General features: G+C 46.5%; 8 protein-coding genes across 8 annotated transcripts; 3 read left to right on the top strand and 5 right to left on the bottom strand.

Moving 5' to 3' along the window:
- Positions 1-1,354: 1,354 nt before the first annotated feature.
- Positions 1,355-3,215, bottom strand: GLAREA_05531 (MFS general substrate transporter; the record flags this gene model as incomplete). Its single annotated transcript, XM_008078820.1, has 5 exons — positions 1,355-2,370; positions 2,423-2,599; positions 2,650-2,698; positions 2,747-2,830; positions 2,877-3,215. 5 exons carry the CDS (start codon positions 3,213-3,215, stop codon positions 1,355-1,357), a joined length of 1,665 nt encoding a protein of 554 aa, XP_008077011.1.
- A 1,245-nt stretch (positions 3,216-4,460) lies between these two features.
- On the bottom strand, positions 4,461-7,020 carry GLAREA_05530 (Zn2/Cys6 DNA-binding protein; the record flags this gene model as incomplete). The annotated part of the gene is made up of 6 exons (XM_008078819.1): positions 4,461-4,577; positions 4,630-6,021; positions 6,073-6,104; positions 6,159-6,366; positions 6,431-6,839; positions 6,887-7,020. 6 exons carry the CDS (start codon positions 7,018-7,020, stop codon positions 4,461-4,463), a joined length of 2,292 nt encoding a protein of 763 aa, XP_008077010.1.
- Positions 7,021-7,872: 852 nt separating this feature from the next.
- On the bottom strand, positions 7,873-9,041 carry GLAREA_05529 (uncharacterized protein; the record flags this gene model as incomplete). The annotated part of the gene is made up of 3 exons (XM_008078818.1): positions 7,873-8,290; positions 8,357-8,878; positions 8,938-9,041. 3 exons carry the CDS (start codon positions 9,039-9,041, stop codon positions 7,873-7,875), a joined length of 1,044 nt encoding a protein of 347 aa, XP_008077009.1.
- A 1,517-nt stretch (positions 9,042-10,558) lies between these two features.
- GLAREA_05528 (uncharacterized protein) lies at positions 10,559-11,695 on the bottom strand (the record flags this gene model as incomplete). Its single annotated transcript, XM_008078817.1, has 3 exons — positions 10,559-10,814; positions 10,870-11,284; positions 11,338-11,695. The coding sequence occupies 3 exons, from the start codon at positions 11,693-11,695 to the stop codon at positions 10,559-10,561; spliced, it is 1,029 nt and encodes a 342-aa protein (XP_008077008.1).
- A 1,632-nt stretch (positions 11,696-13,327) lies between these two features.
- On the top strand, positions 13,328-14,597 carry GLAREA_05527 (uncharacterized protein; the record flags this gene model as incomplete). The annotated part of the gene is made up of 2 exons (XM_008078816.1): positions 13,328-13,452; positions 13,508-14,597. 2 exons carry the CDS (start codon positions 13,328-13,330, stop codon positions 14,595-14,597), a joined length of 1,215 nt encoding a protein of 404 aa, XP_008077007.1.
- Positions 14,598-15,452: 855 nt separating this feature from the next.
- On the bottom strand, positions 15,453-16,787 carry GLAREA_05526 (Multidrug resistance efflux transporter EmrE; the record flags this gene model as incomplete). The annotated part of the gene is made up of 4 exons (XM_008078815.1): positions 15,453-15,498; positions 15,597-15,787; positions 15,840-16,469; positions 16,530-16,787. The coding sequence occupies 4 exons, from the start codon at positions 16,785-16,787 to the stop codon at positions 15,453-15,455; spliced, it is 1,125 nt and encodes a 374-aa protein (XP_008077006.1).
- A 786-nt stretch (positions 16,788-17,573) lies between these two features.
- Positions 17,574-19,238, top strand: GLAREA_05525 (uncharacterized protein; the record flags this gene model as incomplete). Its single annotated transcript, XM_008078814.1, has 3 exons — positions 17,574-18,453; positions 18,502-19,159; positions 19,208-19,238. 3 exons carry the CDS (start codon positions 17,574-17,576, stop codon positions 19,236-19,238), a joined length of 1,569 nt encoding a protein of 522 aa, XP_008077005.1.
- Positions 19,239-19,772: 534 nt separating this feature from the next.
- GLAREA_05524 (Phosphoglycerate mutase-like protein) lies at positions 19,773-20,803 on the top strand (the record flags this gene model as incomplete). The annotated part of the gene is made up of 3 exons (XM_008078813.1): positions 19,773-19,808; positions 19,863-20,629; positions 20,680-20,803. 3 exons carry the CDS (start codon positions 19,773-19,775, stop codon positions 20,801-20,803), a joined length of 927 nt encoding a protein of 308 aa, XP_008077004.1.
- Positions 20,804-20,821: the final 18 nt, after the last annotated feature.

Here is a 20,821-nt window from a genome sequence, read left to right as displayed (position 1 = left end):
TATACAATGGCCAACTCGGGTTACAAATATCTACTCTTGCAAGAAGTCAAACATATACTCGGTTTGCATCTTGAATAAATACTAATGGCTTACAGAAGATGCTGCCATGTAAGAATTAAAAAGAGAGCGTTAGGGTGTTTTTAACGTTCCCAATTATTAAAGAAAACAGGAAGTTATCTCAAGATAAAACAAACTACCTACACCATCACGACCTCGCGAACCATTGCTTCGACACGGTAACAATCATCGCCTGTCGCAACTACCGAGTAACCTTACACGAGACAAAAACTCGAACAAACTTCACTTAATTAATTAAAAATGTAGATTCAAGGGGACTGATTAACTAGAACAATAAACCAAACCTGATCTCGATATCGATGATGGACAGAGGAACTCAGAGCTTTGCACAATAAATGTCTTCCTATTCTCTACTGTTTCTTATTGCTAATGTAAGGACAGGCAATTGCGCAACTCAATTATATTATGTATATCATTCATTGGAGCCAAGAAAAACAACGGCAAGCAGCCGAAAGTAATAGAGTGCAACGGAATGTATTGTTGTACCATTTCTCGTCTACGAAAACCCAATTATCGTATTGCAGCATAATCTCAGGCCTGGCTACACTGGTTGGTCGGCTCGAGATTATGCAGTATCTAACCGTAGTTCTGGAAGATACTCCCTTAACCTCCCGGAGTATGTGTAACAGTGTTGACGGATAACCTGTCGGCAGCCGAGTAGAGACATCACTTGTATGCAAATGGACTCGACGGGACCCTTTACTCGGGAAGCTCGAGGGAACAAAAGTAGTACCTTGATAAAAACGTTAGGATGTCATGTGCTCGTAACTTTCCTGGATCTATTCCATGTGTGTGAAAGCTCAGGCTGGAGGGGGATTCAGGCAGCTCGCAGTGGACAAAATAATAAATGTCAGTCACCTGCCCAATGATCTCAAGACTAAACAGGTTGATTTCTCATAGAGCCCAAGGAGATGTCATTTACTCATTAGTCGGATTCTGTAATATTGTGCCAAGTTGATTCACTCAATATACGATATTTGCTCAATTGTTTTAAGAAAATATCTTGTTTCGACTGCCACTTATCTTGCCCTCCGCGAGGGCAGTAAGCGGTTCAGGCGAAACACATCCTTTCCCCCCTTGGCTTATTCAATATTCTATATTGTGTCTTAGTAATAAGGAATAGGTCTAATTGGCCATGATTTACACATGTTCAGACTGCAAACGAGAGAATCTTGTCTTACCCGTTCCGACGAACCTCGGGCTTTGGACTCAACAGCTGTGTCTCGCTTACCAGCCACGAGGAAGATGAGCAAACGGCTACTTTTACACACGTTCATCAGTGAGTCACACCAACATCGCTACCTTCTTTCACGTATCTGTAGAACCTTGCTTTTGTCATATCTCGCCAACTCTTCCCCCATGTAACGACAGCGAGGAAGGTTGTGACCTGAGCCAGCCCAGCAAACGCTGCTAGAATGAAGGCGTTCTGATATCCCATGTTTGTCACCCATGGTGTAACACCGTAGCCAATAGCGAAGGACATCGTATTTCGGATTATGATGACAGTGACCATGGCTTCACCACTCAAATCTTTGTAGCTGTCAATGCAATAACTGACTGACAGTTGAATACCGATGGAGTTGGACGCGGCAATGACACCCATGGCAAATACCAGACCAAACCAGTGTATATGATGGGCAGCACCAACTCCCCATAGAATCAAAGATCCTGGAATGAGGATCAATGATAGCGAGAAGAGCCATAGACGATGTTCTGGTTCGAGAATCCCCTTGTTGCGACGAGCAAGCCAAAGCACGACTCTATCGCCAATAACTCCCGAGTAAAATGAACCGACAGCGACTCCAATCAAAGGAGAAAGGTATGTCAAGCCAACCATGGAGCTGGAGAAGTTGTAGGGAGCACCTCCGAGAATGAGAGAAGCAGTGCCGTTTAGCACGTTGAACCATATCAGGTTGCTCCCGTAGGAAAAGCCCGCATACACCACCGAAGGCAGCGAGAAGAAGAGGAGCGGTCTGACCATCATGCGAAAAAGATGAAAGTCTCGCTTCTTATCCAACAGAGCGAGCTTTTGGAAATATGTTTTTGGCTTGTCATCAATCGTTCCTGCCAGGGTTTCGGTAATGGGTTCTGGGCTACCCAAAGCACTAGTCTTCTCAGGATCGCTTGAAGATTGAAACTCTCCCTCAGGAGTTGATATTCCTGGGCTGGGCTCAGAGGTCTCAACTGTCTCTATAGGCGCTCGATCATAGTTCGTTTCCTCCATGAATAGAAAGCAGAAAACGAATCCAATGGCGAGAAAAATAGCACACCAATACATGACCCATTGCCAGCCTACAACGGTCAACCACGATCACCTGCCATAGAGTTGGGACTTTTCACTGACCTTGACCGTCGTTGATGAAACCAGCAAGCACAGGCGCAAGAAAATTGCTACCTGCTAAGGTGAACGCATATAATCCCATAAATTTTCCTCTTTCATGTGTGTAATAAATGTCTGCGATACTTATTTCAACAAGAGACTCGATTGGCGCACCAACGAAGCCCTGAAGTATCTTGCTTCCTGAAAAATGTTAGTATTGCCAAAACAATGTTCGTTTCTAGCCCTCTAACCTATCCATGCACCATTGCTTGTTGCATGAGGGACCCATATCATGATTCCCTTGTTTTGGTTAGACAGCCTCCCGGGTTGGGGATGAGTATGACTTACTAATGTTGCTAGCATCGAGAACAGATACACGGGTCGTTTTCCGTATTGAAGCGCAAGGGCTTGCCAAAAGAGGCAACCCCATCCCTAGATCCGTAAGATAAAGTAATGTTGAGTTTTAAACATCACTTACGAAAAGCAAAAACATATAGCCAGTACCGGCATTGAGGTCTGCCAGAGTGAGCCCAGTGTCCTCCGATATTGGTACGAGCACACTATATATTGCTGCTGATGCAATTCCAACCATCAAGGTATAGACACTCTGGGAGACAGTTGACAGCCACTTTCGTTTGGGGGACCAGTTTAAAGGATCGTCTGGGTCTGAACTAGGCGCTGGTACGAGTACCACATCTTTGAGCTGCGATGTTGCTGCATGCTTTCCTTTAATGACTCCCTCGAGATCGACCAGATGGACAGTGCCGGGAATTGCAGATTCATCAAGATGTCCGTATTGTGTCTCTGGAGCTGTCATGTTTAAGCGACTTATGATGCAACAGTGAAGTCAAAATATGAAGGAGAGAAGTGACAATCAAGGGCGCCGCGCATGTTATAACCAGACAATGAGATACTCTTCCATAAGTCAAAATGGGACTTATCTATGGTCTAGCGATAAGAGAATTTCCAAACATATCTGGTGGATAGCACACGCGCAACGACCAAGACTAGCTCGGTATTTGAGGTTAATGTACAGTGATGTACTTTTCTACATGCAGTATGGGCAATGCATGAAGAGACGAGGGGTAGACAGTGGTGTTGTGATAGAGAAATCACTATCCAATAATGGCAGGTAAATCAGCGCCGCCTCTACCTGTAAGTTGCTCCTTGCTCGGGCCGTTGAATTGATAACCATGGTTGGTGAACGATTAACATCACTTGGTTGTAATCTTCGTAAATAGCTGTAATATTGAAAGACATGACCGGTGCTAGAGTCATAAACAAGAAATATAAGATATTTTCAAGAGAAAAAAGAGTAAGAAGCGACAGACCGAGAAGAGCAATGGAAGAAAAGACTGCCGAAGATAGGGAATTGCCGGATCAGCATGTAGTTTCAAGGAAAGATCAGCACTTGCAGGGCGAAGGCATCCAGAGTTTCAAAGGAAAGGTTTAGGGTTGGCCGTTAGACGAAAAGTGTAGTGACCATGTATGGGTGTCAAAAGTGGGAGACTACTTGACATTGACCGGACTCGCCAGATAAGAATTGGACGATTCCTGCAGTGACTCCGGATAAGTACCCAGGCGAAGGCCGGAGACTATCCACGGTAGTATTAAGACTTCTCCGAGCAGGAATAACTAGAAACATCTCTAGCTAACATGTCGACTAGGGCATATCTAAAATATGATGCTTCTTCACCCAAATCGATTTTGAACCAGACCCTCCAGGCTATGATTCATTGAATTATCACACAGAACGTCGAGTCAACTGAAGGGATCAAATATCGTCATCGACAGCCAGCTTCCATGTCTAACGGAAGACTGAGACGCTCTCCAGTTGGGAAGACGTGGGTCAAACGAATGTGTTCATTATAAGAACCGATTGCATGTTTAAGAATGGTCAAACTCCATGATTCCAAGTCGACTGGCATGAATCGGCCCAAATCTCTTTCAATACCGGTTCATTGTTTCAACACGTCCAATATCCCAAAACACTTACACAGCTCAAACCCTTTTGAATCAAAGTTTGCCATGGATGCGCTGACAACATGGTGGGGTTCCATGTTCAGAGCCCAAAGTCTCTTTCCAGACCAGTGTATTCAAAATCTCCAAGTCCGTTTTGAAAATTGATGTTACCAAAAACATCTGAATGGTCCGGGTATGTTTGGCTGTCCCATAGATCCTGCACGTAATTAGCTAACTCGAACAGCCCAATGGAACATCAACTTTCTTACCCAGTCAAGCCCGTCAACAAGCTCTTGGTTCGTCTGAAAGTCTTCGTAATGTGTCGAGCTGCCGGTGTTGAGATATGTTGAACTCTGACTGGTAACAAACGGTGGAGTTTGTTGTGGCGATTGTGTCAAAAAAGCAGAATTCATCCCATTCTTTAGCTTGGGATCTCCTCCGAACACATTCCTCTTCTCCAGCTTTTCAAGCACAACACGTAAAACATGCGCACCGCTTCTCGCCTCTCTCGAATTTTCGGCCAACAGATTCCAAACCGTCAGTGCCTTTCTCATTCGCGAAATGACCTTTCCCAGCCCTTCTTGATTATCAAACTGCCCAGCACAAGCTTCTTGTACCGGCCCGTCAACAAGCAGTTGATTCATATCCAGGCACAGTATTGTCGTTCCAACTAGGAAATCGTGGTTGGTCAAGGAAGACTGCATCCACATACATCCGTGAAGTTGGCCCCCAGGCCGCATTTCCTCTCCGCATAAGTATTGGTTTTCTAACAAACGCATAGCGGACTCGATACAAACATGACGCGAGTACTTATAGCGGGGATCCGTACGCGCGATATCACAGTAGCTTCGATGTAGAGTACAACGAGCGGCGTGGAAGAAGACGTCCAAAAATATCCGGTACAGGACAAGATCTGAATCATCTGTGACGCTTTCTCGCATTGGTCTCCATTTGAAAGAAACTGGCAGCTTATCACGAGTCTTGTGGAGCAGCGAGTCTAAACGCATGATTTCTTTGTATGGAGTGTGCTTAGTATTGGCGGTGAGGTCCACGATCTCTGAGTAGATGACGCCTAAGCGATTTCGGACTACAACTCGAAGCATGGCGGTGACGTCCGTATCAGGTCGCGAAGGTGGTAGTTCCTCAACATCTTCGGAAAAATCATCATCTGTCAAGTTTCGTGGTTCTGCAGTATCAGACATTCCCGGCCGGATCATTCTTGGTAAGCCATTTTGATGAGAAACAGCCAAGTCGAGTTGAACGAGCTTGGCCCATAATCGACGCCGCATCTCTCCTTGAAAAGACGAGAGTTCTGGGTAATGAGACGCATCTCTGTGATACCCAGCTCGTATTGCAACACGGAGTATGATTCCTTGAAGGATCCAGCACCCGGGTTCAGTGTCACGATAGCGGAAATGTTCGATAACGAAATACAACGCGAGTGTTTGGATAGTGTATGGCACACATGTCGTATAGTTGCCCAGAACTAGGCACTGGACTACCTTCTCCCGATATGTATCCTTTGTACTATTAGTGAAATAGGGGATAGCGAACGTGCTTGGTTGGGCCTCTTGCAAGAAATAAGCCAGATATATCATTGCATATAGCATTCCGATCCACATAACATGCATATTCATCGGGCTTTCCCAGAAGGATTCGTACTAATAGTCATTACTTAGATGAGGAGTTACACATGTCCGAAAAGTACTCACCTCTGCGAGGAAAGTTCTACGATGTAGTATTACTATCCTTATGTCACTTTAATGTTTCATGAAGTGGATGGTTTAAGGAGAAATACCTGCTCCCATATCGAAAAGGTTGAAGAACTTGGATACAAGTCTATCAACCATGTCTCTCGGAGGCATCGCGCTGACAATCTCGGTTTTGGTTGAGTGATTTGTTGAACCGAACAATAGTTGAGGGCAAGGATGTTCATATTCTGGTGCTTCTATGAATTCGTTTGCCGGATCTGCATCATCATCTAGCTGATCTTTGAGCTCAGAGATCTTAAAGGCAGTTAGTGTACATCGTAGTTTGAGCTGCCGTAGGAGCTTCGATGCTTTTACCTACTCCCTGAAGAATTGCAGTCCAGTGCGCAGAATCAACATACTTTGTAGCCGCATCCTCAACTGTCATCCTACCGAAGCTCACAGCTAAGTTCGCATCTTCGGTATCCTTAGCGGTCGTAGGCCGAACTGACACCTGTTCCTTGTAGATTGCTGTGGTCGGGACCAATGAAGCTGGGGCGAATTGTTTCAATTCGGACTTATTGGAGCCATTCAGAGCGCCCATCAATGAAACAACAAGCTCTTCCAGCTGATTTACTTTATTCTGTATATTGCTGTTGTTACCACGAGATGGATTCTGTTCACCCAATTCTCGGACTTGCGAGTTAAGCCCTGTATGAACATAAGTGCAAGAGCGTGCTAGACCACGACCTACGCATGAGCGACAGGGCTGGACTCTGTCACACTTCAATCTGATAGCGTTAGCCGTAGAGTAAGTAGAGTGGTTTGAGAGGCATACTTTTTACTCCTACATAATGTGCAAGAGAATTGGATTCTTTCCCGCCGTCGAACTGATTTTACTTCTGGATGCTCTGATGGCAAAGGTGGTTGCTGATGTGTATTGAAAACACCGCTGGTTGATATATTCGCCATTATTTGGTCTTAGTAGGGGAACCTTTAAAGGCAACGAAACTTAAGCTTGTGATATTTTGCTTGATCTCATAGATCAATGCTTGTAAAAATCTCTTGAACTGTAGAACATATTTGAAGTTCGTGGATTGTACAAAAAGTACGTACACTGCAATAAGCGGAACAGGGTAGCTCACATGACCTAAATCCGAAGGTCCGCCAATGAGCAGGCATGGGTTATACTCGAGTCCTTTTTCACAGGCTCGCGGTAGACAAATTAAGTGGCAGTCGAAGCACGATATTTCTTCGATTAAGTTGACGAAATATCGGTATTTAGTGGATTAACTTGGAACAATATGACTTATTTCGTCAATTATTTTATGTAAATACGACTTCTTAAGCTCTGTTCGAAGTCGAATTACTGAGCTTCAAAATTAGTAGGCAGGTAACTGACACTTATTTTGTCCTCCGCGAGACAGGTACCTATACAAACTCAGCATTCCAACATCCAAAGTCGCCTATATACACGAGCAAAATCTGAACAGGAAGTATAAAGAAGAAGGAGAGAGAATTTCAGCTCAAGGTTTAACCTTTCCTTCGCATTGGCAAATCAGTTTCTGCAGTTTATAAAACAAAAAGATGCCTAGATATTCTTCCAGACGCCTGACACCTGGTAATAATGCCATATCCCATCTAGCTCCATGCTTACAGCGGGTAAACAGTCCCTATACGTACAATGAAATACAAAACCCCCGTCCGTCCTAGAATCCGTGAATTCGACTCGAATTATTCGAGTCGCGGCTTGTTCTTACCCGCCTCGCATTCGATGATTTTCCGTAGCTAGCTTTAATATCTCCATACCAGTCAGTATACGGCTCACTTTGGTGTTGCCTTGGCTGTGCTGCCACTTGCGATGATGTCTCCTTTTTTATTGTCTCCCTCGCATCTCTCACGCTCCAATTTCATCGGCATAATAATTGCCAGTTCCGGGCAATAATCAAAGTTCTTTTTCCGCTTGATAGGATCTTTCCACACATCGTCAGATAGATGATCGCTTCCATCTCGAGCATGGTAGCCCATCGGTTTCTCGTGATATACGTCTTCGACGGCAAAATGATCTTCTTGTGCACCTGTTGCTACTTTCGCACCTGGCATAACAGTCAAGCGTTTTCCGAACCACTCGTCCTCCGGCTCGGTATCGTTATGTCGCTTTTGAAATTTAAGAACTCTCTTGACCGCGGAAACACGACGAAGTGATAGCCCTCCATTCCCGGCAAATCTGTCATTGGCATGTCTGGTCGTGTCAGTACCCATTTTTCATCTCCGAGGACAAGAAGACTGAATAGAACGGGGTGCCTACCTTGGGGCGCCAGCCCAGTCAAACTCGAGCCAATCCTCCAATGAATCACTTGATCTTCCACACATGATACTGTCAGATTCGTACTTGAGCATCCACTCTACACCAGGAAGGAATTCGTCGTAGAAACGCATATCCGTCATGAGTCTGTAAACATCCTCCTTGCTTTCGAGCTTCCAGGGTTTCGGCAGGACAATCATATCTAGCTTCCCGTTTGCTTCCTGGAATTGCGTCGCAAAACTCCTGGAGACGCTGATGACGCTTTTGTTGGTTCCGATGAAGACGAATCGCCAATCTGTAGGGACTACGGATATCATATGTAGGATCTGAGGAACGAGGTGAGGAATAGGGCGACCTTCGATAAGAAGGGCGACTTTCGAGGCATTGAACTGTGTCTTCGGATCGTATGCTGGATGCCAATCGACTTTGACCGCAGGAAGATGCTCTATAGCATCATTCACTTTATCTTTGGCATAACCCGTCACGGTTTCTTTGTATCGCGGAATGAGATGTGCGAGGGTCCAACTAGATTCGAACTGCACGTCAGCATCTGCGCTCCCCCACGGCAGGTTCTGCGGACTCACGTAAATATCAGCGATACAACGATGTATATCCTCGCCCTGTTTATCACGAATATGCCATTCCCCAACGCACTGGGCGCATCATATGAGTTTGCCGTCGAGGTCATCGTCGTTTGGGCCGCCGAGGGTGCTCGGGAGTCAAGACCTGACGACAATGCTGCCAGGTTGTGAACAGGTGTACGCAGCACGACGTCGTCGCGTGTGGACGAGAGACGAGTGCTTGAAGAATTGATTATATTATGTTGGCGTGGCTTCCAGATTCGGTGGGATTGGCCTGTTGTTCAAAGAGCATGATAGATCTGATATCGCGGATGCACATGCGCGGCGTTCTGACCAGGCTCGCCTGAACCTACCTAGGTAGATCTTGGGTTCGCTTGGTACGAAGGAGCTGACAAAGAGGGATGGATATATTCGGATTACGGTAATGGAAGGGGAAGGTACTCTCTCGTAAACCGCAGGCGATTCGCGGACACGAAGTACCAATGTTGCTGCCTAGGTTCCTTTTTCAAAAAAGAAGTTTGATGGTTGGATACAAAAGTAATACGAAGCAATACCACGACAGCACCCCTGATCTCTGCATCGGGCCATGGGGTGCTAGGGAAAATCCCAACTCGCTTTGAACAGCCGGGCGACCCCCACAACGATCATCCAAAATTGATAAATTCACCCCTTGGCCTGCTTGTCTCAGCTTCAAGCGGGCTGATGGTTTCCAGCTGAAGGCAATGAGACTATTGATGTTAGTTTTCGGCAAACCAAACCTATCGAGTCTCAGCTTAGAGTTTCAGTGGCGGTTTGTTCTAGACTTCAGGGACAAAACGTGGTTTTTCATAGCTGCAACGAAATTTATACCACTAGTAAGCTCACTATGCACAAGCTCGCAGGTTGACAAACCAAGTGGTAGTCGAAACACGATATTTCTTCGATTAAGTTGACGAAATATCGTATTTAGCGGATTAACTTAGACAAATGTTACATTTCGACAATTGTTTTGAGTAACAGTTGCCAATATCTTAAGTAAATAAGACTTCTGAAGCTCTATTCAAAGTCGACCTATACAGTACAAGATTAGTGGACAGGTGATGATACTTATTTTGTCCTCCGCGAGAATAGGAAGTAGCTGAAACACGATACTTTATTGTGTATTTCCTCTACACTTTTCTTCTACTTCTCAAAGTATAGTTGCAATGAATCAGGACTAAAATGAACAGTCGGGGCTTAACTGTCAACTGTGCCCTACTAACAAATTATAATCCCTAGGACACCCAACCCTGGACTTCTAATCCTATCGACATATTCCTTTCCTCGATGTTTCCCTCATCAACATGCCCACGACCCCCTGTTATTCCTCCCTTCCTCGACATCTCCCTCTTCGCGGTCTTCTTTGAACGACATTCCAGTGATGTTCCCCTCTCGACAACCTTGTTCGAATGAGACAACAAAAGACTACTCTTGGGATGGCTCTCGCTTGGATGAAATAGAATGGTTTCATAAGTACATCTAAATTACAGCTGGTAAGTACGCTACATAAGTCTATGCAAAATGGTATTGCCCCGCGCCCCCCAAAAAAACTCCTGACAATGCCTGTCGCCCTGAACTCCAACGCTCGAAATAAAATGCTCAGTAGCTATTTGGGAGGGTCCTTGGGAGGAGGGTCAATTGTAGGGTCTTCTCTACACAGCTTGTATTCTGGACACCACTCTTCCAAGGGGGCCAATTGCTTTTCCTCCCATTTATGCACCTGGCGCACACCTAGTGGATGAGGGTAGTCGATCGCTTCTACGCTGAAGGTCCGCGCAACCTCTATCGAAGGAAGATTGATAATTCCAGCATCGTTCGGACTGATGCCTGCCACAGTCTGCCTTTCTTGTAGCATCTTCATCCTAATCACCAAGAATTAGCTAATAGCCCCACAAAGGCGTAGAGGGTGGTGCATACTTATTGAGATACCACCGATCCTCGAAACGATCTTCATCAGTCTTTGTTTCTTTCCAATCCCACTCCTCCAATATCCGCAGCACTGTCGATCTTTTTCTCAGACTCAATCCACTATTGTATCCCTTGCCAGCTTCTGGTTTGATGGGCGCGCCAATCAAATCATATTCGAAGAAGTCATCCACGGAGCGCGCTGCGTTCGAGCAGAGCATGCTATCGCTCTGGAATGTAAGGATATGTTCCGCAGGCGCCAAATCTTCCCATATCCACTTATCGGTCATAAATTTGCTCACAGAATCCGAGTTTGTGAAGAAGACGGTTTGTGGTAAGGTTCGGATTTGAATGGTTTTCGACTTAACATAGTGGGCCAGTGCCGCTGATGTCGAGAATTCGCCCAACGATTCTGGAGCCGTATAAACTAATTCTCAATGAGATATGAATGATATGAGAAGATTAGGGGGGGGTTCGTACTTATAATCGGCCAAGAATACCCAAGGACACTACTGAAATGCAGAATGAGAGGAATGATGTTTGTCCGGAAGCGTGTCTCAATTATGACAGCAGCCTTGTTTGTAATGGTTCCATTGAATACATCCGTCGACAGTGCTTGCGGATTCGCAGGTCTCGTTTTCCACTTGCCAGACCTACTCGCGCCATTCTCTTTCACCTGATTTTCTGCAGGCTCCGGCGTTGTTGAGGTCAACTCGTGCCCCCCATGGGCGGGAAAGAACGAGAATTGCGGATGGGAAAGTTTGAATATCCACAAGATGACAAGAACCACAAAAGCCGTGAGTAGGATACTCCTTGACTTTCGCCGCTTGTCGTCCATCGATCCAGAAATCGTCATCACGGCGACGTTCGGTATGTGCTCGCAAACGCTCGAAGTCGTAGGGTGAGTTAATGGGAATGGTTGAAGAATATCGAAATCATGTCTGAACTTGCCCAGATCCTCTTTTGTTGAAGAAGAGGAAAAGGGCCCAACATGTGCCGACCGGCACGAAATTGTACAAACAGCCCATGTCCGAAAGAAATGCTGACGGGCTTGAAAGAGAAGATTTGATAGTACGTGGGAGCTAAATGGCGTAAGGCGCAAAGAAACATTGGCAGATAACAGAGACCAGGCCCCCCTGGAACGTGGGCGAGAGGCTCAGCTGGGAAGAAAGCAGCTTGGAAGCTCAGGGGTGGTGGTGAGGGGCAGCCGCTAAAACCGACGATAAGACCATTGGGAATGATATTGACTTGCGTTCCAGAATGGGGTTGCAATAGATGGCTGTAGAGAGACAACTTCCAGAGCGTTGTTCTGAGGTTTTGCTAAATTGCTGGGTGAAGCTACAGTACAGCGTCCAAACCAGCGCTTATTCTCAAGAGATTGCTCTTGTCCCACCCCGTGGGTGCGCATACTCTGTGCGAATAGCCCTCATGTGGGAAGCGGCTGACTGGTCTCACCTGTGTCGTTTGCATGATAATACGGGAGATCATTGTGAGTGTCGCATCGACAAATGCTCAGCACTGGACACAAATAGTTCACTACAACCCCATATGACATCCGCATAGTATAATGTACAGGATATCATGAATACAAGATATCATGAACAGATCTTCACCATCAGTGTTCTTCTCCTCGCAGACTGATCAGCGCTTCATTCCTTCTGTTGCACTCCTCCTGGTACCTTGCATCCATCCATATTCGAGAGACCTGGGTTTTGGTGGAGATTGAGTTCTTTCCAAGCCTTGATAGTGCCACCCTGCAGTATGCTAACCACTTGACCGTCGGGTATCTAAGAAATGAAGAAACCATATCTTAGAAGTAGCAGTAAGATTTCTCCGTCAGATTTCCGAGTAAGGGAATTGCCTGCTCGCCCTTGGATCGAATGAGAGGCTTAGAAGTGTCCAGAGATGCAGAAACGGCTCGCTTTGTTAGAGTATTTACTGTACCAAAACGATACGGGTATCAAGCAGTCGGACTTTCACGTACTAACTGCTGGTGAGCGCCTTGTAATGATTAGTAGATAATGTAGTTGGAAGACGAATAAGCTTTTAACCTTATTAGTTGTGATTTACCCCCCAAAATATCTGGTTCGCTTTGGACTCTCGGTCGTGCCAAGTCTGATCGCCTCTCAGCCTCACCAATCCAGGAAAGGTTAACACTGATCTAAACGAACACATCCAAACGAGACAAGGAACGATTATTTGTCCACTACTGTACTTTGAAGGCTATTATTACCAGACCGCATCACCCAAGTATTGGCATTGGTAGACTCGACCCGCATTCTGTCTCAGATGAATCTCTAGTCGCTAAGCTCGCCGTCGTCCGTATGGTTTTCGCAACGTTCTCCTGATACGAGCACCGTCCTGGAAACACACATTTACCCCGACGAGCATTCGTCCACTCTGCGAAGCGATCCGCCGATGAGGATAGTCTGTGGAATAGCATACACTTGAACGCGCCTTTCGAACAACAATGGTTTCCGCAGCGAGCGAGTCGAGCATTGATGATGCATGGGAATATATGAAGGGCACAGCACTGGCTGGATGGTCAAGGACCACGCGGCGGATGCGTGCCGCGGGCATAGTCCTCATATTCTTGTACGGCTATCCTCTGATCGCTGCCTTTATTCTGCATGCTAACAAATCTATCCAGTATCTTGTCAATTGTGCTTCTTCGACCTTCACTACCAGATACACCCGCCTTCCCTCAGGTACCTTCATTATCTCTTGATTATGGTACTGCCCCGGCCTCCCCTTTCAACGAGACAAAAGTCGCACTACTCATCGAAAACCGGGTGAATCCGATCCTGGCGCCCTTGTTATTACATTTCATGGCAGTAGTCCCGCCAGATTGGCGATTCAGATTTATGGGCTCTGAGGAGAGCGTGGAATTCGTAAACAGCAGTCGCGCGATTCGGAACCATGTAGCGAGCGGAAAGCTGGACCTAACATATATCCCATCGAATATGACGACCGGATCTCAAGAAGAAATCAGCCGTTTTTTGACGACCCTCTGGCTCTACGAGTCGGTTCTCCAGCCGGCAGAATGGTTGCTGGTCTTCCAAACAGATAGCATGCTGTGCGCAAACAGTAGACAAAGTCTTAATAATTGGTTAGATTACGATTGGGTAGGCGCACCTTGGAATCCTAAAGCTCGTTTCGGAGGAAATGGAGGTTTGTCGCTCCGACGTGTTAGCAAAATTGTGGACGTCCTTCGCAATCAGAAGCGTCTACCAAACAGCGAGCCAGAAGACGTGTGGCTTACGGATCGTTTGGGCCATCGCCCAGGAGCAAATCTTGCAAATGGAACAGCAAGTTTGACATTTTCTGGAGAAATGTTCTCGGGTGAGACCGAACACGTAGATGGGAAGAAAAAGGGCAAAGGCAAACAAGACCCTACGAAGGCAGGAGAGCTCATCAAAGGCCTCGACGATTGGCGAGATGGCTTTTACGAGCCTATGGGTTATCACACCGGTGGATCTGGAGAGACATTGCACGGTGGGATCTGGGGAACCCCAGAGATGCGAAAGCACATCTGGGGCTACTGCCCCGAGGTGAAAATGATGTTGAAAATGGATGCTGCAAAATTCGTCCCTGGAGAGTGTCACGGAAACTGGAAACGCATGGAGGAAGGCTGGGATGGGATATATGGTCCACACATGGACGCAAAACTCGAGGAGAGGACGGAAGTGATTGACGGTGTTGAATATCCGATGCTACCTGAAGGATTGATGCCTTGGTAACACTGCTTTACTTGTTTCTCTGTTCATTCTTTTACCTTGCTTAAGATTTCGAGCTCAAGAAGATGCTTCTCTTTTTGCATATACCTTTGGGATCGGGCGTTATGGAAAATTCATGTTTCAAGATTCATTCACTCGGCATGGGAATGTGCTACATGATGTTTTAACTAGATGTATGTAAATCATAAGTGGCATTGTAGGCGGATGGGCTATGCATTTGAAGGATCGATATAAACTACAATGGAAATGTACCGTTACGAAAGATGGGTACCTAGCAATGCCGAGCTAGTTACTCTGTGTTGTTACTTTCTAGTCTACGATGACGATGTCACAAGTCGGAATTTAATTCATCGAAATTGATAGATTCCACTTGAGGGATGGTGTCATAGTCCAATAACGAGCAACCACGTCAATCAAAATACCACTTAAGCTGGTAACAAGTATGAAGTGATATACCAAATGTAGTAATTGTACAGGTACAAACGCTATTCAAGATTTAATGTATGAACCTAGCGCCCCCCCAAACAATGCCCAAACCCCGATCAAAACCGTCCGCTGTAACTTGAAGGTTCCGCTGGAATCTTGTTAAGATTCTGCCTCTCCACAAGCTCCAAAATTCCCAAACCTTTCGAACGCCTTATCAATGATGAGTCCCTTTGTAACCCATATGCAACTATAAAAAAGTACAAGAAAGTAAAAAAGCTGTAAACGTCGCTAGTCTAAACTCCCATAATACTGTTGACGGCCCGAAGTAGATGACGCGTTCGCTTGGGAAAGTGAAACTCCGTAACGAGGTTCTAGGCCAAAGAAACGTCACCTAGCGTCGGACAACGACGATAAAATGACAAGTGGAAAGATCTATTTTCCACCCTGTGCTTTGTGCTTAAGCATTACCACGGAGTATCTATTTGAAAGGTCAGCAATTGCATTGAGAATCGCGAGATTGATGATACTCAGATAGCAGCTCAAAGCATGACGAATGATGGACACAGTAAGACTTACGTGATGATTCCGCCGACTGCAACAAAGACGCCAAGTACCGACTTATCTCCAACTGCACGCCCAGACATCATCCAACCAAGTGCTACAATAGTGCAAGTCTTGACGTGGCCAACGACAGTGCTCGATACTGGACCAGTCTGCGCAATGATGAAAAACTGTGACATGTTGATAACGCAGGCGAATAGACCCGACTGCAGGAGCTGTTAGCTGGAACATGCCTTAAATGTTACCGAATAAGCTTACCATCATAATCATAACCCATCTGTTTATCGGAACCTCCGTCCATGTGGGGAAGGTGTCGACAAAGGGGATAACGTAGAGAAGCATGAATGCTGCCAATGGAGCTTGGTTGAACAACAACTGCATGCTGTTCATTTGGAGCTTCTTGTGATAGCTAGCAATCCACACTGTGTATAGCGAACTGGCGAAGATCCCTGAAAATGCGAAAATAACGCCCAACGTGCTCGTCGTTTTAATGTTGGCATCAGCGCTTGGAAGGGAGTCATAGTATGAGACCATTCCAACACCTACACAAGCGGGAATCAAGGCCAGAACCGCACCCCTCGGAAGCGTTGACCTGTAGAGCACAAAGTTCATAAGTGCTACTGTTGGCGTAAGTAGAATGCGCGCTACTTGATAAAAGGTGACGGTCGAAAAGGCGAGCGATAGGTTAGGAAGGATAACGTTCAAAGCCATTGTAATTGCTAGAGGGATGATTTCCTTGACCGCAACCCTTCTTGGGGTGAACATGCCAAACCGCGGACGAGAGAGTGTGAAAAGCGTAAGCCATGTTATGAAGAAGTGGAATGCCGCAAAGGTCAGTTGCGCCAGCTTCAAGGACGGGTCGGAGAAGATAGCTTTGTTCGTGAAAACCTAATCAGGAGCAATGTCAGCCACTTGCGCGAGCATGCAGAGATTGATGGGATTATTTACAATGCCAATTGTTGCCAGTGTGTTCACCACCATCCATATAATTGCAGTCCTTGTTGAGTTGTCTTTTGACGTTGGCGCCGCTGGTTTCTCCTCTTCATGGTCTTCTGGGAGTAATTCTGCCCTTTCCACATCATCGCCGGCTTCACTCCGTTCTCCAGCTTTCAGCTTTACGAAGCTTCCGTCTGAGGAATTCTTCTTTTCATCGGGTCCCTCTGTGATCGAGGAACTGACGGAGGGAGTGCGATCTGTTGCGGCCATGGTTGAGTTCGGTGGATTGAGAAGTGTGCCAAAGAAATCGAGATCCGTAGAGATGCTAAGTATGTGGCAATGGTAAAATGGAAATGATGAGTCGCAGGACGAATATCGATAATCTGCACCAAATTTGGCGGCGTTGGAAATGCAGTGAGAAGAAGCAAGGTGTCTGGGGAGATGTGATGGATAACGTGCAAACCAGAGGGCTAATCAGGAGGAGCAGGCACAGCAGGGCAGCCCTGGAGGTCCCTGCCCGAGCCCGGTTCGGTGGTGCGTTAGCGCATTTAGGGGCTGACCACTAGGTCGGCTTCAGCCCTGGGACTCAGAACTACTGGTGTCGGGTTACGAAAAGCAATAAAGTAAAGTACTCCGTACAGTACGGAGAATACAACAAATAATATCCTGCTCAAAGGAGAACAAACTTCATGATTACAGGCCTACTTGTTTGAGAAGTCACGAGAAGACAGACTCAGTAAAGCCTGTGGAGTGTGCGTGGTAGTGTGTGATGAAAACTGGGGTATTCTAGCACAAACGATGAAAGTCAGAAAGACTACGTAGAAATATGCAGCAGTAGTCAAGATTAATACTTTCTTAATTTGGTATTCCTATAACTTAGAATTCCTTCGCAGCAATCCATAAATGGCGGTTAAGAAACTGTCGTGGCGCTTGTCGCTTAGAGATTGACAGGGGGCTCCATAATATCGTAGCTTACACGAATTGACGAACGACGAAAGTCACATTGAAATTCTGTTGCAATTGCGGAAGAGCACCTCAATTCGCAACATCGCCACGATGCGGATCTCCTCCTCCTCTCCCTACACCTGCCAGAGGTGTCTCTCCGCTATTTCGCAGTCGACGCGCACTTCACAATACCCTGTACGAAGCCGGGTCGCCTGGACCCAAAGGTGTTTCTCTTCGACTCCGCGTCATGCCTCAAGCCTCCCAGTTACTCCAGTTACTGCCCAGGCCGCAGCACGCAGAAAAGTAAAGTCGACAGAGAAAAGGGCTGCTTCTTCGGTGTCCGCCCAGCCAAAGACTGATTCCTTAACTTTCCAAGGTTCTGGCCAGCCAAATGCCCCTCCAACAAACACAGAACGACCTCTGTTGATGCCGAATAACCTCTTCCACAAATTCTCCGAGTCGCCGTCACCAGAAATTAGGCGCCGCGCTGCTTTCATCAAGCAGAATGCTCTCTGTCCTCATCCCGACCATCGCCAGTCCCGATTGCCTATGAACCCCGACGATCCAGAAGCGAAGAAATCGGCAAGTGGTGGATTACCACCGGCCCATGTGGATTTCGAATGTCCAGATTGCGGGATCCCAATCTCATGTTCTGAGGAGCACTGGGCTGATGATTATGAATCACATTTGGAAATTTGCGATACTCTACGAGAAATAAACGAGGATGACCATGACCTGCGATCCGGCCGCTTCTTCCCAGAATTTGAATATCCGCCGGATCAAATCGAGGAGGCCATGGTAAACATGACCAATTGGGATACTTTTTTGTTCTCCAGAGAATTCAAAGCTATTAATGACGAGAGGAGTCTGAGACAAGCAACGAGGCTATTGACTTATCCGGTGACCATCGCCAGTGTACTGCACGAGCTGAGTCCGTACAACATTAAGAAAGATGGACGTCTCACTGTAGAAGGATTAAAGAGTCTGAGTGGTATATCACACTATTAATACATGCCCAAATCTCGCTAACTGTTCTCAGCACTGCGTTACACTCTTCACCCACCGCGAACTGGTGGTGGCCCAGATGTTAAAGGACTTCGGCCTGCTCCACCTCCAATGAGGATCTTTATTTTGGGTGCTCGCGCGGAGTCATCGCTGCCGCGAGAGGTATGGGTGCAATTGACACATCTATTTCCCCGAGTCGCTTTTCACCTAATCTTCATCGGTCCCGAGAGTATGACCAACCGAGAGGCTGAATTTCCGCTACCCGAGAGGACGCCCGCCAACCCATTCGGAGCTGTTGTCGAAGATCGTCTTACAAGTTACCTGAAAATTAGCACCTTCGTAGAGTACTACCACACTCTCCACCAAGCAGGGCATTTCTACCCATATGATCCCTACTTTGACTGCTTCATGCTTTTCCATCCTGGTTTGGGCCATCCCGCGAGCTCACATGAGTGGCAAGAAACGATACCCCAGTTGCTCGAAACAAAAGTTCCCATCTTAGTCACTGGATATACAGAGTATGATATGAAACGTGATATCGACTGGGTGAAAGAAACGGTTGGAGGCGAGATGGACATGCTCATGGAGCCTGGAGAAAACCGTTTCAGAAGTCTGAGGTGGGATATCAACGATCTAGATCCCCAGGATGTCAGTTGTGGAAATTGGGGAGTTTGGGCATTCCGAGGCAAGAGGTATGTTAACTTCTTAATTATAGACGTCCGCCAACTGACGTAACCCAGATATGAAACTACGAGAAAGGATCCCGAGTAGGCACCTTTATTGCAAGACGGGAATACAGCCCAAGGAAGACCTCGGGAAGTGAAGCGAGCAAAACTAACATCTCAGACAGTGTTCTGTTGTATATATGTGATGTCCTGGTAAACAAGGGCTCTTGACAGGACTCAGAGACGCTGCCTGTGTAAACAATTGTACAAATACTGCGTACGCTAGAAACAAAATGTATTAAAACATATTTGAGAAATTTGGCGATATGTTTTACCAAACTATCGACATCAGTGTGCACATCTACGTCATCTGTCCATGTTTTTAAATCCCAATCCGCCTCAGCCTCCCATTCCTCAAACATCGTAGCACTCACGTATGTATAACTGTTGTTAAAGGACACACATGATCAGCAGTAAATGAACATGAACGCCTATAAATGTATCCACCATAATCTTGCGTCCATTCTCATCTGAATTGCGTTTCTTCTCCCACTCATTCACTAGGCCGAGGCTCGCCGCATCTACCCCTCCACCGAAAACTTGCATAGAAAAAAAAGTATACAGGCATACACATCCAACAATGTCTCTCGAAGTAATATATGTAACTCGGCATGGAGTAAGTGTCCCCCATTCGAGGTTCCAACTAAAGACATAACTAACAGACTCTTAGTTCCGAAGTAATTGGGTAGTCGAACCCAAAACCGGCACCTATTCAACATCCATTCCATCCCCTACCGGCATTGCATCCGACCCAGCCCTTGCAGGATACGGCGTCGAACAATCTCATGAACTTTCCACCCACCTGCAGACCCTCTCTCCCCCAATCGAGCGATTCTACACGAGCCCCTTCTACCGCTGTATACAAACCATCTCGCCGGCCGTCGAAGCAATTGCGAAGACGGCCTCGGATCCCGAGACATGCAAGATACGAGGAGAGAATGGGGTGGGCGAATGGTACGGCATGGCGCGATTCGACCATCCATCTCCAGCTACACCTGGTGTTCTGAAGAAGTTGTTCGAGCGTTATGACGAGAGTTACGAGGCAGAGATCAAACCTAGCGTAAACGGAGAGACGATAGATGAATTGCATGATCGCACGGCATACGCGTTGCACAGATTAATAGAGAAGAGTGATAGAGAGGGTGTGAAGGCTATTCTGATATGCACGCATGCTGCAACGCTTATAGCGATTGGTAGGGCGCTGACGGGACGAATGCCAGAGGATACTGCGGAAGAGGACTTTAGACCGTTTACGTGTGGAGTCAGTACTTTTGTAAGGAAGAATAAGGAGGCTAAGGTTGAGGTCCCAGCGTGGGAAGGACCTGAGACGAAGATTCCTCATGTCGAGTGGAGGGGAGGGAATGGTGTTGGTGGTGGGTGGGAAATTACGAAGAGTGGTGATTGTTCGTTTTTGAGTGGAGGTGAAGAGAGAGGGTGGTAAGTGGCAATCCATTTAAGCTGTTTCAGCACCTGCTCACAATCACTAGGAGATTTTCTGGAGACGAATCATTCGTGGCTAAAGCTGGCGAAGGACCTGCTTTGGATGCTGGCTCTGGACTTGGTGTGGTCATCGAAGGTAACAAGAGTTCTTCAAATCCATCAAGACTGTAGCACTACATGACTAGAAAA

This window comes from Glarea lozoyensis (assembly GCF_000409485.1).
Source record: "Glarea lozoyensis ATCC 20868 chromosome Unknown GLAREA10, whole genome shotgun sequence".
Lineage (NCBI taxonomy): Eukaryota > Fungi > Ascomycota > Leotiomycetes > Helotiales > Helotiaceae > Glarea > Glarea lozoyensis.
This window is presented reverse-complemented; position numbering and strand designations above follow the sequence as displayed.